Source organism: Melospiza georgiana, chromosome 8, assembly GCF_028018845.1.
Source record: "Melospiza georgiana isolate bMelGeo1 chromosome 8, bMelGeo1.pri, whole genome shotgun sequence".
NCBI lineage: Eukaryota > Metazoa > Chordata > Aves > Passeriformes > Passerellidae > Melospiza > Melospiza georgiana.
In genome coordinates, this window is record NC_080437.1 from 16,597,419 (window position 1) to 16,618,045 (window position 20,627).

The 20,627-nt window shown below is 43.9% G+C and overlaps 2 protein-coding genes across 2 annotated transcripts in view; one reads left to right on the top strand and one right to left on the bottom strand.

The window, feature by feature from the left end:
• Nucleotides 1–254, bottom strand: part of ADK (adenosine kinase) — a 265,882-nt gene extending 265,628 nt beyond the window's left edge. The window contains exon 1 of the mRNA XM_058028956.1: nucleotides 119–254. Coding sequence (XP_057884939.1) covers nucleotides 119–180 — 62 coding nt within the window. The 5' untranslated portion in view covers nucleotides 181–254. The remainder of the gene's footprint in view (nucleotides 1–118) is intronic.
• A 324-nt stretch (nucleotides 255–578) lies between these two features.
• AP3M1 (adaptor related protein complex 3 subunit mu 1) lies at nucleotides 579–18,960 on the top strand. The gene is made up of 9 exons (XM_058029716.1): nucleotides 579–656; nucleotides 8,194–8,469; nucleotides 9,495–9,666; nucleotides 11,899–12,036; nucleotides 13,899–13,984; nucleotides 14,340–14,473; nucleotides 15,175–15,382; nucleotides 16,491–16,635; nucleotides 17,933–18,960. Exons 2-9 carry the CDS (start codon nucleotides 8,197–8,199, stop codon nucleotides 18,031–18,033), a joined length of 1,257 nt encoding a protein of 418 aa, XP_057885699.1. The 5' UTR covers nucleotides 579–656; nucleotides 8,194–8,196; the 3' UTR covers nucleotides 18,034–18,960.
• Nucleotides 18,961–20,627: the final 1,667 nt, after the last annotated feature.

Here is a 20,627-nt window from a genome sequence, read left to right on the forward strand (position 1 = left end):
CGTCTGACCGCACCGCGGCGGCGGCACGTGTCTCGCCCTCCGCCGGGGGCAGCACCAGCCGCCCTCCGGCACCCGCAGGGGTTGCTCGCGAAGCAGAGCCCGTCCTGGAGCCCGTTACCTCAGCTGCTGCTGCTTCTGCTCCAGCTTGAGCTTCTTGGCTTGCGGCTCCCCCGCTGCCATCTTCGCGCTGGGCGGCGTGCGGTGCGCTCCGCTCTCCTCGGCCCGCCCGCCGGCCCCGATCCGCCCCGCCGACCGCGCCGGCACCGCCACCGGGGGGCGGAGGCGCCGGGACGAACGTACGGCCGCGCCGGGCGCCTGAAGGGGCGGGGAGCGGAGCCCGCGCCGCCCGCCGTCCCTGCCCAGCCGCGCGCTGCCGCGGCGCCGGCCCGGGTGGGTTTAGCGCCCGGGGGCCGCTCCCCTCTCCTGCCGGCCGCCGAGGCCGAGCGGTGCTGACCGGCGGTGAAGGGCGGCCGTGGCAGCGGGGCCGGCGGGCCCGGGGAGGGAGGGGGCCGCGCTCGGGCGCTCGGCGCAGGCAGCGCCCCGGCCGCCCGCGCCTCCGCCGGGGGGCGGCCCCGCGCCGCCGCTGCCGGGCCTCGCCGCCATCTTGGCCGCTGTCCCGGGAGCGGGCCGGGCCGGGCCGTGCCGGGCCGGGGGAGGTACGTGGGGCGCGGGGGGCCCGGGCCGTGAGGGAGTGGGGCGACGCTGCCCTTGCTCGAGGGGACGGGATCCCTGCCAGGCGGGAGCCGCCCGCGCCCGGTCCCGGCCGCGCTGGTTGGCCGGAGTCGGGCAGGGGCGACATTCCCGGCAGTGGTGGCACCGGCAGGCTGCCCCGCAAATCCGAGACTTTCCGCTTTACTCGCCTCCGTTTCCGTTGTTCGATGCCTATTTAAATACAAGATCATTGTATTTAAACGGGGGGGTGCTTGAATACCACTCCCCCGTTCCCGTTGTTCTGGGCTCTGGCGGAGGAGCGGAACGGCCCGCAGGGTCGGGTCCGAGCCCGCTAGCGGCGGATCTGCCCCCTCACGCTCCGAGATGAGGCTCAGGGCGAAGGATCGGGCCCCGGGCTGCCCGGCAGGCAGCGCAGGGTGAGGGATCGGGCACCGGGCTGTCCGGCAGCGCAGGGTGAGGGATCGGGCCCCGGGCTGCCCGGCAGCCAGCGCAGGGTGAGGGATCGGGCACCGGGCTGTCCGGCAGCGCAGGGTGAGGGATCGGGCACCGAGCTGCCGGGCAGCGCAGGGTGAGGGATCGGGCACCGGGCTGTCCGGCAGCGCAGGGTGAGGGATCGGGCACCGGGCTGTCCGGCAGCCAGCGCAGGGTGAGGGATCGGGCACCGGGCTGCCGGGCAGCCAGCGCAGGGTGAGGGATCGGGCCCCGGGCTGTCCGGCAGGCAGCGCAGGCCTGCGCAGGGGCGATGTGGCAGCCGCCGTTCGCTCGCAGTACAGCCCGCAGCAAGGCCAGGCCGGGAGGGGCAGGGCGGCCGGGGGAGCGGCGCCGGCTCACCTGGGTCCATCTTCAGCAGCCCTGCTCAGCCACGGTGTTTCTACTCAGGCTGTTGTGCTTAATTAGCAAGGGCCCCTGTGAGTGCGGATCTCCATAATATGCGCTGGGAATAACCCGTTATCACCCACCTCTATGCGCTGCACATCGCTCCTGCCCTGTTCAGTAGCCAGCGGTAACTGAGTGGAGGTTGTCGCGTCTCTTCTTTTGTTTCAGTTCAAATCTGTTGTAAATTAGTAATGCACTTACCATCTTTTCAGTGTATGATGAATCGTTCATACCCATGAAGTGTTAATCGAACTGGAGGAATAGCGTCACCATTCAGTGTAGCTTTTCTATAACCAACCAGGCAAAAAATCATACCTGGATGATGAAAAATTGTGTTCATAGCAGGCAGACTGAAGTATTGGAGAGGAAAAGGTATTTTACAAGAAAAACAAAACCAACTTCAATTACTCATGTAAGGAGTAAAATGATGGAAACAATGTTTCACAAAATAACTGACTATGTCAACTATGGAACTATGGGAATGTTTCTGCTGTGGCAGTTTCCAGTGGGTTTGAATCATACATAGCTTCTCATTTATTTGTTAAAGAAAAAATAAAAGAAAAAAAAAGAAAAGGAAATATCTGAATGATATTTCTCTGTAAAAAATGTCTCATGTTGCATGCTAACTCAAAAACACAAGCAAACTTGGGGGGTTTTTTTGGGGGGGGGAAGGAAAAATAGATTCTTTACTGCCTGTATGCATAATTGTTTTGGTGTGGGTTTTTTCCTAAGAAACTCTTGCTTTTCCAGCAAAGCTTTCTATTCTTGCAGGTCCCAAAGGGAACTGCAGTTATTCAGGATCAAATATTGTTCGATTATTCAGAATCTAATATTGTTCTGTTAACAAGAGATGGAGCTCTCTTGCCAGCAGTTAGAAGATTTATACTGAACCTAAACTGAACAGAGGCACCATGCAAATATATTATTGGAAAGCTCATCAGACAGTAGATTAAATGCTGCACAAATTCTCATGCAGGCTGTAATAACTACTGGTAAAAGCACAGAGGAAGTTGCAAATTTTGTTATGGATACCAAACACTGATTTAAGTCAACTTTAGAGTATTCTCAAAGGACTAGTTCCTCTTAAAAACAATTTCAGAAAGTTACTAACAGTGTTTGAAATGAGAGCAAAGATAAATAAATATATGCTGAACATCTGGGAAGCAAAGCATTTCGTCTTTAATAGGGATGATCTTGCTGATAAAATATGTCTGAGTACTTGTACAGACACAGGCACTGCATGGTGTTGAGTAGATATGAAGTTTTGCTTGACTAACAGAGGGGGACAACAAGCAGTTCTTAAAAAAGATTACAAAAATGTTTTTACTTTGACATGTAGATACGTAAGCTGTGAGCATCTTATATGTAAAAATATTCATGACACTTGAGCAGCATCATTAAAACACACAAACAATAATAGGAGCATAAAAAGCCCTGTGAAATTACAGAACAGTCAACCTGAGACTTACAGATTTATCAACTTGAATCATAGCTGCTAATGAGGTGTCATGTTGGTCCTGCCTATTAAACAATATTTCAGAGCTGCCACATTGGCTGTCTTGAAAGTGTTGTTCAGGTGTTTAATGGGATTTCCCTTTATTAGGTTTGCTGGTTTGAAAACCAGTGAATGGGGTTGGGGAGGTCAGGAACACATTTGTAGCATATATTGAATTTATAGGAAAAAGCTAAAGTGCTGACTAGCTGATTGTGACAAAAGTACTAGCTTCAATAGAAACAGAACTGCCTATTTTAGGTTATTTCTCCAGATTAAGCATGTGATTACTTTCTATTCACTTGTCACTAGAAGTTCATTTTCACAAATACTTAACAGAGACTCATACAGTCTACCACCACTAATTCTTGCACCCTTCAGAGCAGCTATGCCAAAGTCAGGGAACACTGAAGCTGTGGAATACTTTCCTAGTGATGCTCCTATTTGGAGTATTTTCAGTAATTAGTACTAGCTCTAAAGGGCATTGCAGAGGTCAGTGATAAATTCCTCACTTTGTGGTTTCAGAGCTTTGTATGTAACTCAGCTCAGTGTTATGAAAAAGCAGCTGTTGACAGTATTTCTGCATTAATTGCACTTTAGAGTACTTAATTGCAGCTAAGGACAAGCATGTGCAATCAGTCTTTTTTCCCATGCTCACAGCCTCTCTCTCTTGCCAGTGAGCTCCACTTTTGTCTTGTGAGCCTGCTGTGCCTTTAGTCCAGATGTTTCCGTGCCAAGAATTTGAAAAATCAGTAACATTGCAAATCCAGATTTAGTCAAAAGAAAAGTTACAGATGTGGAAAGAGCTCATTGTAGGCATCTTAGTTAAAATATGTTTTTCTTCTATGTGGACTTCACATTCTGGTAGGATGGAAATGACTGAGATGAATCGTGTGGAGTTCTGCATGCTAGATGAGGGATGGGAAGTTTGTGAGAAGAAACTGCAAAACTGCAGGGGGCTGTTGGTTTCTGCAGAGCCTGTAAGGTGCCTTGCAGTCAGGCAGTAACATGGAAGGCTGCCAGTCTACTGAAAATGAGCTTGAACAGTTTCCTTTGGCCTGGATGCAAATAATGATCCATGTACACCTTCAGTCTGCTCTTGGGGAGGCCTAGAAGCAGAGAGATGGGAGGCATGTCCTATAGAATAGTCCTGGAAACACCTTCAGTGCCTTACATAGAGTGGTTTTATGCTGACATCTCGAAGTGGTGTCTGTGTACACTGCTACATGGAGAAGAATCTCATGAGTCCTGAATTCTGGTCATGTACTTTTGCTACTGTTTTTTTTTAAACTTAGGAACTTTGTTTCAAGACTTTTACCCTCAAAGTGCTGCAGCTCTTAACACACTTTGCTGTTGACCTACTGGTGTGAGGAATTTTAATGTTACTGGATTGATTTCTTATGTTTAGCATTTGTCAATCTTTTTTGCCTTTCAAGTCATGTTCTGATGAGACAAAAAGTCAGGTACTGCAAAATTAGTTGAGGGATCTCCACATGTGTGAAATGAAATCTGGCACTCAAAAATAGAGTAACAGGGAAAAATCTTCAGTACTTGGAGCAATATAAGTAATTTTTGTTAAATAATATTTATATATCTTGTATTGATATTTTTGTAGTGTTACCAGTTTTAAGATATTCAACATGAAATCTGTCTTTAATCAGCTGGTGCCAATTGTTTGACAGTGTATGGGATAAATCAAATTACTGAGCATTGTGTATAATTGACTGATGCCCCCAGTGCTCTAGGAGTGTCTTTATTCTAGTCAGCTCTGGGAAGTGTATCAGCTGAGCTGCTCCTTGGCTGGCAGGGCAGGGCTTGTGCCTCTGGAGCTGCCTGCTCTGCACTTAGGCTGCAAGGAGAGAGCTTCAGTTTTCCTGAGCACTTCACATTAGCAGCAAATTAGCATACTGCTAAAACTTGTGAAGGAAGAAAGGAGTATGTGAGAGGATTTGAAGGGAAGTCTTACTCTAGAAGCAGAATATGTATCATGGGAAATTCTGTAATCCTGATCTTCCTACTTAGAAGATAGGTTTAGGCAGCCAGGGGAGATTTTACTGCTCATATTCCATAGGTACTACAAAGCTGTCATGTGCCAGGCGTGGTCCCCTGGATGTGTTTGCTACTCTGGTTCACCATGAGACCACACAAACACTCCTGTGAGCACAGCTGGTACCCAGGCAGCTTGGGGCAGATGAGTAAAGAAGGGCAGTGGCCAAGTGCTACCTCCCCTTCTGGCTACCCACACCCTCCCTTGACTGCATATCAAGTCATGGTCTAATATCCTCAGTGGAACTTGGGGCAAAAGAAGGGGCCCTGCTACTGCAGTCATTTGGTGCTTGCTGGGATTGTGTGGTCTGCTGCACAGCTGTGCTGGTTAAAAGTATATTGAGACAAATGCAGGCATTTCTGATCTGTAGATGAATAGAATCTGGATGAATGTTACCAGAAGCACTACAAACACTGTCACACGTGTCTGATACTCTTTGTCAGTGAATCATTGGAAGCTGCCTGCTGTCCAACATAGCTGCTCCAGCGCGGGCTGTGGATCAGCTCCTCTGCAAGTGGAGTCTTACCAGTGCTGCTTTGTGTGCGTTTAATAGGAAATGTGTCTGATACTTGTTAACAGATAAGCTATTGAATCGATTTTAAAATGTACAGAGATCTATTCTAAGCTTTACAGCTGAGCACCTTCGTATGTGTGGGCAGCCGTGGTGTCGAACAATGCTGACATTCAGTGGTTGATTATACTTGCCACCCTTGTGTGACTGTCAAGGAGATTTTGGAAGGCTTTAATGTTCAATGCTGGCTAAATTCAGAACATGTTTACTGGAGCTGGATTAAAGCAATTGTGTCAAGGCTCCTTTATAAAAATCCTGTGCTCACAGTATTAAAATTTTCTGGTTTTATTAACAAACTAAATTAGAGATTAATTTGGTCCAGGACAGAGATAGAAACATGCAATCACACTTTGTAGCTTTGTTTCCTTTCCCACTTTTAAGCAAATTTGCAATCACAGTTTCTAAAATAACTTCCTTTTACATTCCCTGTTGGCTTAGATGAATATTTTTGTCCACCTTTTGGCTATTGGGATTTTTTTGTCAGCTACCAAAGACAGCATGCTCTTGGCAGGAGGTATCTGAGACCTGGCATGGCCCCAGTGAAGATGAGCACGTTGCTGTCATGGTTGTGAAGGAGCAGCTGGAGTTTAGAATTTGAAAAGCTGGATCTTGGCTCTCTTCCCACATCTGCTGACTTAGGTGGGGGAAATACCATGCTGACAACCTTCCTGAGCTGTCCTTTTTTACTGTCTTTGGTGAGCTTTGGAAGACATACTTTTGTTTTGTGAAAATCTGGAGGGCCAGACCATTTTTCATTGTTACAAGTTTATTGGTAGATGAGTACTACTCTGGGTAGTTCAGATTCAGACATGGCAACACGAGCTCACTCTGGGTGAATCTAAGTGCTTATTCCAGTATTTTGGAATGAGATTTAGCCATACAGTGTTTATACTCTTAAAATCTCTGTGGGACTGGGCCATGTGCATCTAGATGCTTCCGTGCTATTTTTAGTGTGCCAGAGTTAACAGAGGAGGAGCGAATTTTATCTGTGTTTTAGGACAATATCCTGGGCAAACATAGTAAAATTAATGACAGCTATGATGGGTTTTTGGTAGGTGTGTTTGGCTTCTCTTGGACATGCAGAGATCATGGTGGTCTTCCTGTTTCAAGGTGCAGACACCCAGTAATTGTCTGGTCTCTTTCCAGTGATGTTTGAATCCCTCCAAAGGCTAACTTTCAATTCTGGAGCTCCATTGCTGTCCTCTGCCCATTTCCACCACATGCCCTGTGCCAGCTCTAGCACTCCCTGGCCATGAAATAACTTGCATTAGGAAGCTGGTCTGACCTGCAGCTCCTTCTGCTGGGTCAATTTCTGGCTGGACTATTTTCTTAATGTAGATAATTGCAGAGCAACAGACCTACTCAAATCAATACCTGAGAGGCAGAAGGGAAGAACAGCCAGTGCCAGGGGCAGCTTCTTCAACTGCAGATGAATTTATGCTTGACATTGAATACCAGGTTAACTTCACCTTCAGAAGCTGCTGTTGGGGTTACAGTTTGGTTTGTTTTCTAAGCCCAAGTTTTAACTTATTTTTTAAGAGGATCATTATATGCAGGTCAGCCAAAGCACTGTATCTGTGTCATGTAAAGGCTGAAGAGATAAACTGGAGTTTGCCAGCATTTGTCTTCTCTCTGGGTTTGTAGATCCAGAGATAACAGTCTATTCATTTTATCAACTACTTAGTTCACTTACTATCACACTGAAAGTTGAGAAATAGGCTTGGAATTATTTTTTTAATAGGCACATAAGCTTCTTGCCCCATGAATAAAATGAAGGATCAGTGGCTGAGGCATGTTATTTGTAAATGTTTAAAGAGATAAGAAAAAAGTTACATTCCTTACCTGCAGTTCATACTCCCCTCTTACGTAAGTGAGTTTTTAAGTGAAAATCATTTTATGTAAATATATTTCATGCCTGCCAAGCACATTTGAGGCAATTTTATCCATTAAATCAGATTTAAATGGCTAGTTTTGTGTACTTTTAACGAATTCCAACCCTTTACCCAAGTGCAGCTTGGCATAGATCATAAGACTAATCTGCCAGCAAGTATAAAGCACTTTTCTAGTTCAACAGCTGAAAGCTGACAAGCTAAAGGGCTGTATCTTTAAGACAGAGCAATTCTAAGTTAAGTGGGCAACTGGCAGGCCAGCTGCCTTAGGAAACTTCTGTACAAGTAACTCTTTCATGTCGGCAAACACGTTTGAGCGAGTGCCAACTCATGGGAGTCAGCTTTTCTTAAATAAATAAATTGCAGATACCAGATAGGGATGAAAGTGGAAAATGAGGGTGCTTTCTTCATGCTTGCATTATGATATACATTAACAACTTAATCCAATGGCAAATATTTTTTGTGGAATGTTCTTGTAAATAAAGAAAATGGAATTCAAAGAAAAGCAACAAGGTAGATATTTTTCCTAAATTCACAGTGCATGTTAATAAAGAATAACCATCGTAAGAAAGGGAATCTGGGATATGAAATGTCAATCCACATATCCTTTTGTTTATTTTAACTTCTTTTAATGTGTTTCCAACAGAAAATGATCCACAGCCTGTTTCTTATAAACTGTTCTGGTGATATCTTCTTGGAGAAGCACTGGAAGAGCGTTGTGAGCCAGTCTGTCTGCGATTATTTCTTCGAAGCTCAGGAGAAAGCAATCGATGTTGAGAATGTGCCTCCTGTCATCTCAACTCCACATCACTACCTCATCAGCATCTATCGGGATAAAATCTTCTTTGTGTCTGTCATACAGACAGAAGTGCCACCACTCTTTGTAATAGAATTTCTGCACCGAGTAGCAGATACTTTCCAGGTCTGTCACCATTCCATGATTTTAAAATTCGGTGTCTGAAGGAGGCCTACAGGGAAGCCAAAGAGGGACTCTTCATCAGGAACTATAGTGATAGGACAAGGAGAAATGAGTACAAACTGAAAGAAGGGAAATTTAAGCTAGATATTAGGAAAAAATTCTATTCTGTGAGGGTAGTAAAATGGTGAATGGAACAGGTTGCCCAGAGAGGTTGTGGATACCCCAACTGTGGCAGTGGTCAGGGCCAGATTGAATGGGGCTTTGAGCTACCTGATCTAGTGGGAGGTGTCCATGCCCATGGCAGGGGGGTTGGGATCACCCCTTAACATTCTGTGAGTCTATTATTCTAAAATGACTTCAAGGGCTTTTTTTTTTTTTTGCATAAACTTCTTTTAGAGAAAGGTAATAAACCCTTCTGTGAGTGACTTTTCTGTCTGCAATTTTTAAGCACAGGTTTATAGAGTACAAAGGACAAAAGAGGTTTATTTTGTGCACTCACAAGCACCAGAACCCAAATCTGACTTTATAAATGCTGGGGTTTTTTTCTGTAAGCTTTTGTACTATTAATGTTATGTAGATGGGAAGAAGGAGCATGTAGTAGGGCAGCATGCACTCTGTAGTGAGGAAAGGGCTGCAAAGAAGCAACTTCTCAACCAATTTCACAGATACTTTATATAAAGGAAATGCTGTGAAGATTGAGCATTGCCAAATGATAGTATCTTTATTTTACAAGAGTCTTGGAACAGAACATGTGTTAATATTCACAACTAGAAGGACCTTTGTAACATAAACAGTAGCACATCACATTACATTATTTCAATGTTCACACTTGTATTTATTTTCAGCTAGGTGATAAATATAACATGAACAATATGATGCTATCAGACTATAGAAATAGTCAGTTTAGTCACTAAAATGCCTTCATATATTGGAGGGTTTCTGTAAGAAAAAACTGAACAAACTTCCTTTTGCAAAGTATTTTAACAGGAATAAAAATCCTCTCTTTTGTAATCTCTGAATTTGTTTAGGATTACTTCGGCGAATGTTCTGAGACGGCAATTAAGGACAATGTAGTAATTGTGTATGAACTTCTAGAAGAAATGCTAGACAATGGCTTTCCACTGGCAACAGAATCTAACATACTGAAGGAGCTGATTAAGCCTCCCACAATTTTGCGCTCTGTTGTCAACTCCATCACAGGTATGAAAATATGTCATTTCAGCAATGGGGCTGTTTTTTAAAAAGGCCCATCATTTCTAAATTTATAAAATTAGCTAAAAAATAATATATTGGTGTGAATCTGTAAGGTGAGGGCCCTGTCCTGCCACTTCTCATCAATAGGAATTGAATGAAAACAAGTCCCTCCTTGTTTGCAGTTTGTGCCTGGCCCCTTTGCTGTCCTCGGAGGCACTGCCTGGTTCAGCCACAGCTGCTGAAGTCCCTCAGGAACAGCAGCTCAGGACACAGTCAGGACATACTGGAGACAGGTGCTCTGGGATTGGTACAGAGCTCACCCCAAGCCTTGAATAACTGAGGGGCACTGGAGAAGGTTAAGCATTTTGTAAGAAATGCATATAGGAAGGTATATAATAGATATGTAATAAATCCTTGATGGGTGGGAGCAGAAGGGAAGCAAACAGCCTGTCCTCATCTTCCACCCTGCCCCCAGCACTGAGCAGCACATGGATTCATATGGATTTGATTTCGCAACTGATTTCAGGCTGTTGTAAATGGGTCTGTCTTGCAGTGAGGAAGCCAAATGTCTGTCAGCTGAGCTGGTGGAATCTGCTTGTCTGGCAAGCGGGTGCAAGGGAGGTGAGCCATGAGTGTCACGTGGGCAGAGAGACGGGCACTGGTACATTGTGTTAGAGAAGGGACTAGTGGGGCTGCAGGGCCACACACCTAATGCTCAGAGGAGCTGCTCTTTGGGGTAGTAGGTATGGTTTAGTCTCTGAGTATAAATCTCATCAGTTTTCATTTCTGTTATTTGGAGTATAGCTAGGTTTTTTACATGTGGATTGGAATACTAGTATTTCCACTTATGAAAATAAGTGTTTTATCTAAAACCTTATTAAAATTCCCTAGGAGCCTGAACTGCCTGCCCAAGGCAGCCTGTATCTTGTCACTGTCAACAGCTCAGCGCTGAGCAGGTGGAAACAGCAGCCTGAGAGGTCTCCTATCTACCTGGCTTGGCAGCACTACTGCACCCTGCAAGGCTGCTGAGGGACAGACACAGCAACTGCTCCTCTTCAGAGATGCAGTGGGAGTGAAGAAATGGTTGCAACTCCACCCCCCTGAGTTATAGCACATACAGGGGTGGACTTTAGGAAGGGGTTTTTTTGAGTAACTACTTCTACTAGCTCAAAGGAATGAAAACTTCTGTTTTCTGCCTGCCAGGCTAGGGCCTGCCCAAGCAGGTTTTGTGGAAATGATACCTGCTGGCCACCAGCTTCTCAGTGAAGCTGTTTCACGTGGCAGGACACACTGCCGTGTTCATTGTGCTAAAGGGCACAAGTCAGCATGAGCTGTGGCCCTGTCCCAAGACCTACTTCTAGCAGAGGGAGTTGTTTACACTGTGCTGGGATTCTGGCATCAGTCACCTAAGCCCCAGAAGTGATAAGATTTTTTTCTTTTTCTTTTTAAAGTATCATCAATTTACTTTATAACTCAGGAAGCCTTCTACTCATGCTGGGTGGTATGGAGAGCCAGGAGGCAAGGGTGAGAGCAAGGCAGGCAGGGACAGTGGTATCATTGGTCGGGAGCCCAGAAGTTGAGGCAACAGGTCAAGGACTGGATCAGATGATTAACAGGTCATCTACAGCCCAGTGATTGCCAGTAACATCCATCAGAATGGGACAGGTCAAGCCAGAAAGTCCAGTCTGGGCCAGGGCTGGATCGATTTGACACATGGTCAGGTATAGATATGGCTGTCATGTTGATGCAGGGCAGCTCAGATGGGTACCAAGGGTGAGACCCCCAGCCTAACACCAACTCCAAGCAAAGATTGTAGGAGCCCTCCCTAAGGTTTCTTACACATCTTTCTTGCTAATGACCCTTACCTGTTAATGAGCCTTGAAGTCATCCAGCTAAAACTCTTAGGAGAAGGGGGGAGCAGGCTTAAGGCCCTCACAGGGAGCTGTCTTGTCTTGAATTAGTGATGAAATCCTCCAGAAAATCTAGCCCCACATCTATTCCCACTCAAACCTCCTGCTGACTTGAGTATTGTATTTTGCTGTGCAAGATGTAGTCTGAAAGCTGTTAAGTCTGGACACGTGTCTCCGGTGCCTTCATGTCACCTCACAAATAACATTGAAGGCTCCAGGCTCTAACCTACAGTACCTGGGGCAAGCCTTGCCTTGATTTTTAATTTTGGCAGTTGAAACATTCATTTTGTAATTAATTACTGATTTTAAGTTCCTTTTCATTTTTAAGGCAGTAGTAATGTGGGAGACACACTTCCCACTGGACAGTTATCCAACATTCCCTGGCGCAGAGCAGGAGTAAAATACACAAACAACGAGGCCTATTTTGATGTCATTGAAGAAATTGATGCAATTATAGACAAATCAGGTAAGATGCCTTGCAAACTGAAATTTTTCTCTCAAGTGTGTTTACATGTAGCTAACGATGTTTTAAGAGAATACAGTCCAACATGAGCTTAAGTGTATTACTTCAGTTCATCTTAAAACAGCATCATTCTCTGGGCTGCTTTGAGAACATCCACAAGAATGTTTGTAAATTGATTATCTCATAACAAATATTAATGGGAAAAAAAGTAGTTGAAATGTGATGAGAAAATTATCTCCCATTGTTCCTGCCAACAATGTACTGTAGTCCTTGAAGGCCCTCGAGTAAGCAAGACAAAATCCTTTATTAGCTTTCTTCTGATAGCAAGCTAAACTTGGTGCAAAATAGTTACACAGTGTTGTTTTCCTTATATTTAAGGAGCCAGATATTATGAAGAATAATAATACTCCTTTTCTGTGAATGAAACTTATAATTTTCAAATACAAAAGTCTTTATTCTGAGATTTAACTTTGAGGAAGAACCTGGTAACTTGTATGCCAAGAGAAAGAAAAAAATAATGCAAAAACAAAACTGCAAAGCTGTGGGCAGAAACGTGCTGTTTTGTTCAGTATTGGGGCCAGCAGTTAGCAAGGGCAAAGACTGCAGGACACCCTTTTGTGGTGGTATGGGGCAGGGAGCAAACCTCTGATTATTCATTCAGTGCTGCTGTTGTAGCAGTGTCAGTGTTGGTTTGATTCTGTACACCACTTCAGCAAATGCTTTGGCCACTGTTGAAGTGGAGAGTCATAAATAGCCATTGTGCAGCTCTTACTCTCCCCACCTTGAAGCTAAAAGAAGGTGGCCCTTACAGGGCTCTTATAGAACATGCTGATGCCTGTTGCTGTCCTGGCTCCTTAGGATTCCCAGGAGTAGTGTGAGTGCTCAGTCTGAGAAGGTACAATCAAGGACATGGTGAATTTCTGTGTGTATTTCAGGCCAAATCAGTGTGTACTGAGTATTCCATTTCCTACTGAGGATCTGCTGCAGTAGTCATAGCTACTCTTTTCTGCTCTGATCCCTTGGGGAGCAGCAATGCAAGAACCCCTCTCTGTAGCCTTCACCAGGACTAAGGCAGATAAGGTTGCTCCCCTAGAATAGGGAGGTTATCTTGTTTCATAGGGATATGGTCGACTGCCTTAACCTGAAACAGGATCACTTCTTTTCAAAGTATAGAGCCACCATTTCTCCTTTCCCTTGCCTAGATAAGCCAGTTTCTACGTATCTTCACGTTATCAAATAACCTTTGCATGTGGAGTTAATTAATTAGTCCAGGGTCCTGCTTGTACCTTTTCATACTTAGAAGATATTGCAGGAAATGAGCATTTCCTGGGTAAAATGCTTGGTACTCTTGCTTTGGGGTTTGGGATTTTTTGCTATAGATTCATTTAACATCAAAATGAATATTTAATTTAATTGTTAAACAACCTTTACTTGTGAAAGCCAAAGTTAGCACCAACTTACTGCATTTTGACATTGACTGTTTTGATGTGCTTTAACTTCCCTGCACCACTACACCACTTGCTAGTTTTCTGGAGACCAGGGACAGGGATGAAAGAAAAGATTCAGAGCTGGTATGTTATGAAACTCTTATTTGCTTATTGCTGGCAACCAGTTCAAGCACATCAAGTATAAGTCCTGTGTAACAGCTGGCATGAGTATCATGAACCAGTTTGGAACAGGCTGTTTGCTCTGGCTCATGTATTTTAGCAAGCTGCCCAGGACACAGGTAACTGGAATGACCTTTCGTAGCTGGGCTTGGCATGTTGTTGAGTGTTGTGCAAATGTCATCTGTGCCCTCTAGCTGCACTTCACCACATCTGTTAGGCCTTTCATAATTATGTTAAGTGTCTTGTTTTTCTCTGCAGGTTCCACAGTCTTTGCAGAAATCCAAGGCGTTATTGATTCGTGTATTAAGCTCTCAGGAATGCCAGATCTTTCTCTGTCTTTCATGGTAAATTCAGCCTATATTTGGGAATCTTAATTGCTCAGGATTTATTTTTCTTAGTGATCAGAGTTAAACAGCTTTAAGATCAGTGTCACTATTTCATGTGTTACACATATGAAGTAACAAGTTCTATCATAGAAGCTGCATTGTTCAGTAGTTGGAAAGGCTTTTGTGTGTACATGAAAATACCCTCACAGGAGCTGCTGTACTGGGTCAGATCAGAAATCCATCTAGCTCAGTAACATGTCTCTGATCATGGCTACTCAGATTCTAAGAAATAGGAATTGGGTATAGTGCAGTAGGTGGCTCAAAGTGCTGGTACTTGATGAGATGGCACTCACCATTGTGGCACTCCTTGCAGAACCCTCGGCTGCTGGATGACGTCAGCTTCCATCCGTGTATCCGCTTCAAGCGCTGGGAGTCTGAGCGGGTCCTGTCCTTCATTCCTCCCGATGGCAACTTCAGGCTCATCTCCTACCGCGTCAGCTCCCAGAAGTGCGTTTCCACCCAGGCACTCTGCCCCTCCAGCTACACACACTGCTGCTTCCCACCTGAGGAATGGCACATTCCTCCTTGTGAAGGGGGAATTTGCACTGTTCTGAAATGTGTGTGCTCAGCTTTTGTCTCAGCTCTTGCTCTGTCCCTACTAAAAGAAGAAAACCATTTTTCAGTGACCTGCAGATACTCAGCAATAATTTTTCAGTGGAGTAAATCACACATGATATAGGGCTATTCTGTCCTAGTAACTGTTGTTGGTGCTAGATTCTTTATGAGTAAGTCTCTGTGTACATGGAGGACTCAGAGCTTCATGAAGAGAGTAAAGCAAAAAAGTCCAAACTGCAGATTTTGCAAACTAAAGCCTGATTTGACTAGTGGCTCTTCTGAAATTTGGCTCAGTGAGATTACTTTAAAAAAAAAAAGCAAAACAGCAACCAAATGAAGAGAGAATAGGACAAGGTATTTGGACGAAAATAAATTTTAAAAAATTCTTTATTTTTATTTTGATTCTCTGCTGATAAAAGCATTTCAGCAATGATGCTGAAGAGCAGAGTATCACTTCATTTATCACTTATGAAACAAACCAGTTGTAACTTGAACACCTACCAGAAACACAAGATCCATTTATGAGAAAGTGCTTTGATTTCTCAAGCAGAGAAGTAGCCAGGATGCATTCAACTACTGTCTTCTCTTTTCAGCTTGGTGGCAATTCCTGTATATGTGAAGCACATGATCAGTTTTAAGGAAAATACTTCTTCAGGAAGATTTGATGTTACCATTGGACCAAAACAGAATATGGGGAAAACAGTAGAAGGAGTAGTCATGACAGTTCACATGCCAAAGGCTGTACTTAACATGAACCTCACTGCTACACAAGGCAGCTATACATTTGACCCAGTTACTAAAGTAAGTAATGAAATTTTACCCATATTGCAGAATACTGAAGCAGTGTTCCACACTTGGCAGAGAACTCTGTTCAGCATATGTTTATGAATTTAAAATTTACCTTTAAAATTTTCTTTTTCAAACTTAGATACACACCAGCTCTGATTTCTGACTTTGATAGTATCCTTTTCCTTCCCTTCCCTCTCTTTTCACCCTGCTCTTTCACCCACTAATATCTTTCCTTAGTGGATGCAGCAGTATTTTGCCAATAGTTTCAGCCATTATATATTTTGCATATATGTTGTGGGAAAATATTTTTCTAAAGAAAATGCACTAGCCTTGAAAATGGGCAGACAGAAAAACTGGGAGCAGGAGATGAGAAAAAATTTCTTCCAAAAGATCTGCCTAAAGACACACAGGAAAATAAAGTGTCTGAAAAAACATGTCTTGGGCTCCTGATTCTTTGCCTCTGAGTTGGGGTTTGAGATCTAAATTTCATAAAGCTTCTGAAGCCTTTTAGTACCCAGGAGCCGTTTTGCTGAAAAGCAGTTTGAGCCAAACCATTCTGCTGGCTCCAATACCCTGCTCTGAGCTTTCTGCTGCCCTTGGAATATCTCAGTCAGCAATTCATTGAAATTGTTAGGGAAAGGTCTCCAAGTAGCATTTTGTTTCAAAAATAATAGACCTTGATCTTTTTAAAAGAAAGCACCAACAAAAAAACTCTCTGCAGAAATAAATTTTACTTTGTTTTTATCAAGAGTTTGGATAACTAGGTGAATTGAAACTGCAAACATTTTTCCAATGCCTTGCACCTACCCTCCTCATTCTTGTGTTTAAGTTTCTATGGTCTCTGTGCTGGTTACTGTCTTGGTTTCACAGATCCAGCTGACCCAAACAGAATCAGGGTCAGTTATCCTTAGCAAAGATGTTCTCAGTGCACAGACCTACACTGACAGGGTGAGAAAAAAGACCCCGTATCTGCAGGAGCCCTCTCCCAGCCAGTGAGGAATTCTTAGGGTTCCCAGGCTACTGTTGGTACCCAGCCTGCAAACTAAAAGCTGGACATGAACTTGACCTCATAGGTTGTTTCCTAGAATGCTACTACTATTTTTCTCTCCTTCCTGACAAGGTGCTAACTTGGGATGTGGGCAAAATTACCCCTCAAAAGCTACCAAACCTGAAGGGCATAGTGAACCTGCAGTCTGGAGCCCCCAAGCCAGAGGAGAACCCAAGTTTAAACATCCAGTTTAAGATACAACAGCTTGCAATTTCAGGTGAGTGGGGGGGTATTACATGAAATTGGTGCTGGCAGAACGAGCTGGTGTAGGAAATGAAGTGGGAAACTGTTAATCATTTAATTGGAGGTGCAGGTCTGAAGTCAGCTTAATCCAAAATGATAAAGTCTGATTTACACAAACCTGGCAGTTTCCCTTGATGAAAGATTTCTTTGCTGGGAATTGTGAATTCCCAATTGTTTTGCTCAAGAAAGACTGAGAGAAGTATACAGAAGAATGGATTTTTCTTTGTTGACTGGTGCATTAAACATGCAAACATATCCTTTTAGTGAAGATTGATGCATGATGATTTAGTGTGCTGCTCCTGACATGCTTTAGCCTTGTGCCACTAAAGCTCTTTCTAGTGGTCATAAGAATGCATTAATTTTGAAGAATGCCCTTCTTATTCTTTACTTCTGGAGCTGGTTAGTTTTTTATCTTTGAAACAATTTGCAAGTAAAAGCAGAATGAAGTCTATAGGATAAGTGCAAAAGTAAATTTAAAGCAGACAAGACCTCAGTCTGCAAACACTTAAATCATGTGAGTTGTCTCTGTGTAAAGTGCTTCTCCAAGCAAGCTTTGCAGGATTAAGGCTCTAACAATGCAAGAACTCACATTCAGAGAGGCAAAGGAGGAAGATGATTGAAGGCAGTTGGTTAGAGTTGGTGGTAGTACATGTGGTACCTCTCTGGATAGGTACCAGGCTATGGTCTTTTTGGCCCCTATTTGGAGTAAACAACAGTTCCTGTGTAAGAACAGAATCCTGCAGTTTCCTCCTGAACTAGTTTAAATCTTACAAGATACAGCTGTTCCAGTGGCTGGACACCAAAGATAACAGACCTGTGAGAAAGCACAGAACAGCCTGAAGCTGTAGGTATTTAATAGCTACTGGCCTCCCTCAAGGAATAGCAGAGGCATTGCTGGTTCTTGCAATTATGACTTGGAGTGAAAAGAATTCTAAAACTTGTCCTTTGCTTCATCTCCACGATGGGAAAGGAGTGCAGTGTACAGGAGCTGTGGAAGACAGACTGGTTGTTCCATGGTTCATCTCTTGGAAGGAGGATGTTGGCTTATGGAGTAGAAGAGAAACAAAGGTGTTGCCCTGCCAAGACAGCTATGATTAGGTGACAAGAATGTTCTCATCTGCCACTCCAAACCAGATGAACTTGTGAAAGAAAGGAAAACGAGCTTCCTAACCAATCCTAATGTGCTCTCAAGACAGCTGGCTTTCTGATCAGACTGCTGTGATTCCTAGCATTCTGCTTTTAACTTTGTACTTGTCTCTGTCTTTTTTCAGGACTGAAAGTGAATCGCCTAGACATGTATGGAGAGAAATACAAGCCTTTTAAAGGTGTCAAATACATTACAAAAGCAGGAAAATTCCAAGTCAGGACATGAGAAGATGCTAAGAGAAAATTCCCCTTAAAAAAAAACTTGACTGCTTAGTGACTTATGTTGGTTAGGTGCCAATTAATTAATAGACACTGATTAGTTTGGGATCAAAGCAATTGTGCACAGCAGCTCTTAAAATGAAAGCATAGCTTAGTTTTTCTTAATATGGCTTTAAAATAAGGTACTTTTTTTCTATTACACTTTCACTCTTTTTTTACTGAATTGTTCTGCTGGTGAATAGTTTGATATGGGCAACCCACAGAATGTTGTAAACACTACACTGCCAGTCAGATACCAAAGCCCTGAGGTCAAGCACATTCTGAAGGCCAGACAGGCCACTGGAAAAGTCTTCTGGTGGCATATTTTGCTGCTGCAGGCACCTGCGAAGAAAGCTCAGTTCCACCCACAGCCAGCTGTGAGCTGGCATTCCACAAAGCAACATGTAATCCCTTCAGAAACAGAGTAGCAGTGAGAGGGGCAGGGGTCCCCCCAGGGCCTGGGACATTGCAAGTGTCACTCCAGAAAAAGCTTCTGATGAAGTAAAAAATAATTTCTGTGTTGTTTACAAGAAATCGCCTTTCTTAAGAAGCATTTGCCTTAATCAGCTTTCATTTCTGCCAGCAGCAGATGAGCTGATAAAAATAACATCCTGCATTAAATCTGGGAGGTGATTGTTGCTTCAGTAATCCACTTTCTTTCCATTCAATCCCATCACCCCCATCATTTTTTTAAGAATACAGTTGCAGAGAGCAAGATCTATTTTTTATGTGAAGCCTTTGCTTTGATTTAGATGTTCCACTTGTTTGAAGTGGATGCCACCAGGTCTGTGCAGCGTGTACCTTCGAGCGTAGCTTTATAGATAGCACAGTAGAAGTGTCAAGTGTATTTAATGGTTGTGTGCTTTAATGTTCTGAAATAAAGGGAACTCCACTGCAACTACGTCTCACCTTATGAAATGTTCATGATCTTGTAAACAATTCATGGGGCTCTTCAGCAGGAGGCATCTGATACACTATTAATCAATGACTATTTGCTACATCTTTACTGAACTTAAGCACTGTGCAGCTGCTCAGAATTTTAAAAGGCTGTTAATAGCACAATAGGGAAAGTCCCTTTCATATTCCTTATTTTCAAATGGAGGACAGATATCTATTTATGATATTTCAAAGGCTCAACAGTCAGAGCAAAGCTGACTGAACTTCTTGTTATACACCAACAAAACCATCTCTCTAAACCAACGCATACTCCAGAGTAGCCATCAGGTTCCAAACCATGCATTTGGTCAGTATTAATTAAGGATGGGATACTGGAGACCCTTTGTTTGTCTATCCTGTTTGGCTTACAAATCAATGAGTAGGTTCTGGGTTTGGTTCCGACTCTTCATCTGAAGCAAAGTCACTTAGTCAAAATTTCAAATACTGAGACAAAAATGATCAGTCTGGAAAGAGGAGGGGAAATCCATCTGAACCCTGGCAGCAAGGCAGTAAGGAAAGAAATGGGCATACAGTCTCTATCTGTAACTTCAGTAATATCATTAGAGTAAACTTGGCCATAAACAACCATTTTGAATTTCTAAAATTACAGTAGATAAAACAGCACTTTGAAGAACCAGTGGCATGTGTTTCAGCAAATGGCATCCTTCAGTTACTGTACTTGTAGAAGAAATCTTGTTTTCAGAGCTAACAGGTAACATCCAGAGCTGACATCTGAGCAGCTGGAGCTGCTCTCTGCATTAGCAGCCTGGAAATGCTGCCCCATGGCCCTTCAGAGCTGACACCTTTCCTGAGCTAGGACATACAGAAGTGTCAGAGCTCCAGTCCCACCCCAGTGCTGCCTCCCACGTGTGACTGAAGAAGCCCTGCCCACCCCAGGACCTCAGGAACCAGCGAGGCTCCCACAGCAGGTGAAAGCCCAGCTCATCACCACAACTCACTGGCAGCAAGAACTGCACTCACCTTCAGGAAACCAGTCTAGGCATGGCAATGTGTTTTGTCAAGATGGCTGCAGGTGTGTGTGGCCAGAACCTTTCTTCTACATTTGCTGGTGCCCTCTGCATCTCCAAACACATCTCCTAACTGCAGAAGGGGGCCTGTGTTCCTGCTCTGTTTGAAAAAAATAATGTACTAGCACTTCTCTGAAGAGCAGAGTTTAGGGAATCAGACAGTATTATTAGCAAGGAATTACACTGCAAAGTCCTGATCTCCCCTTCTCCTCATGTCCAGCTCTGGGAGTGCTGACAAAGGTGGTTGTCTGTCAGGGTCTCATCTTCTTTCAGATATGGAGAGAACTGTGAATAGTACCAAACTCCTAATTTTACCAATTATTACTAAATACTCTGGGACTATGAGGCTATGGTTGGTCCTACACTACCAATAAACATTGGTTCCAACGAGTCAGAACACTGTGTGCTGGTAGAAATTTTTAGTAAGAAAAAGTGTTTATAAGATGTTCTTACAGTGATGGAGTGAAGGAAATACAACAGTGGTGCCATACTCATCACCCCTGCATTCATTTTAGCAAGTAAAACTCACATTAACAAGATGCTGGTCAGAGTAGCAGGTCTTCCCTTGACAGGACCAGGCCAACCCCATTTTAAGTTT

Bases quoted from the DNA above. Each gene is read 5' to 3' on its own strand.
- AP3M1 (XM_058029716.1), top strand. From the start codon at position 8,197: ATGATCCACAGCCTGTTTCTTATAAACTGTTCTGGTGATATCTTCTTG. The intron at 9,667-11,898 runs GTATGAAAATAT...TTCATTTTTAAG, and splicing joins TGTTGTCAACTCCATCACAG to GCAGTAGTAATGTGGGAGAC. The intron at 13,985-14,339 runs GTAAATTCAGCC...CACTCCTTGCAG, and splicing joins ATCTTTCTCTGTCTTTCATG to AACCCTCGGCTGCTGGATGA.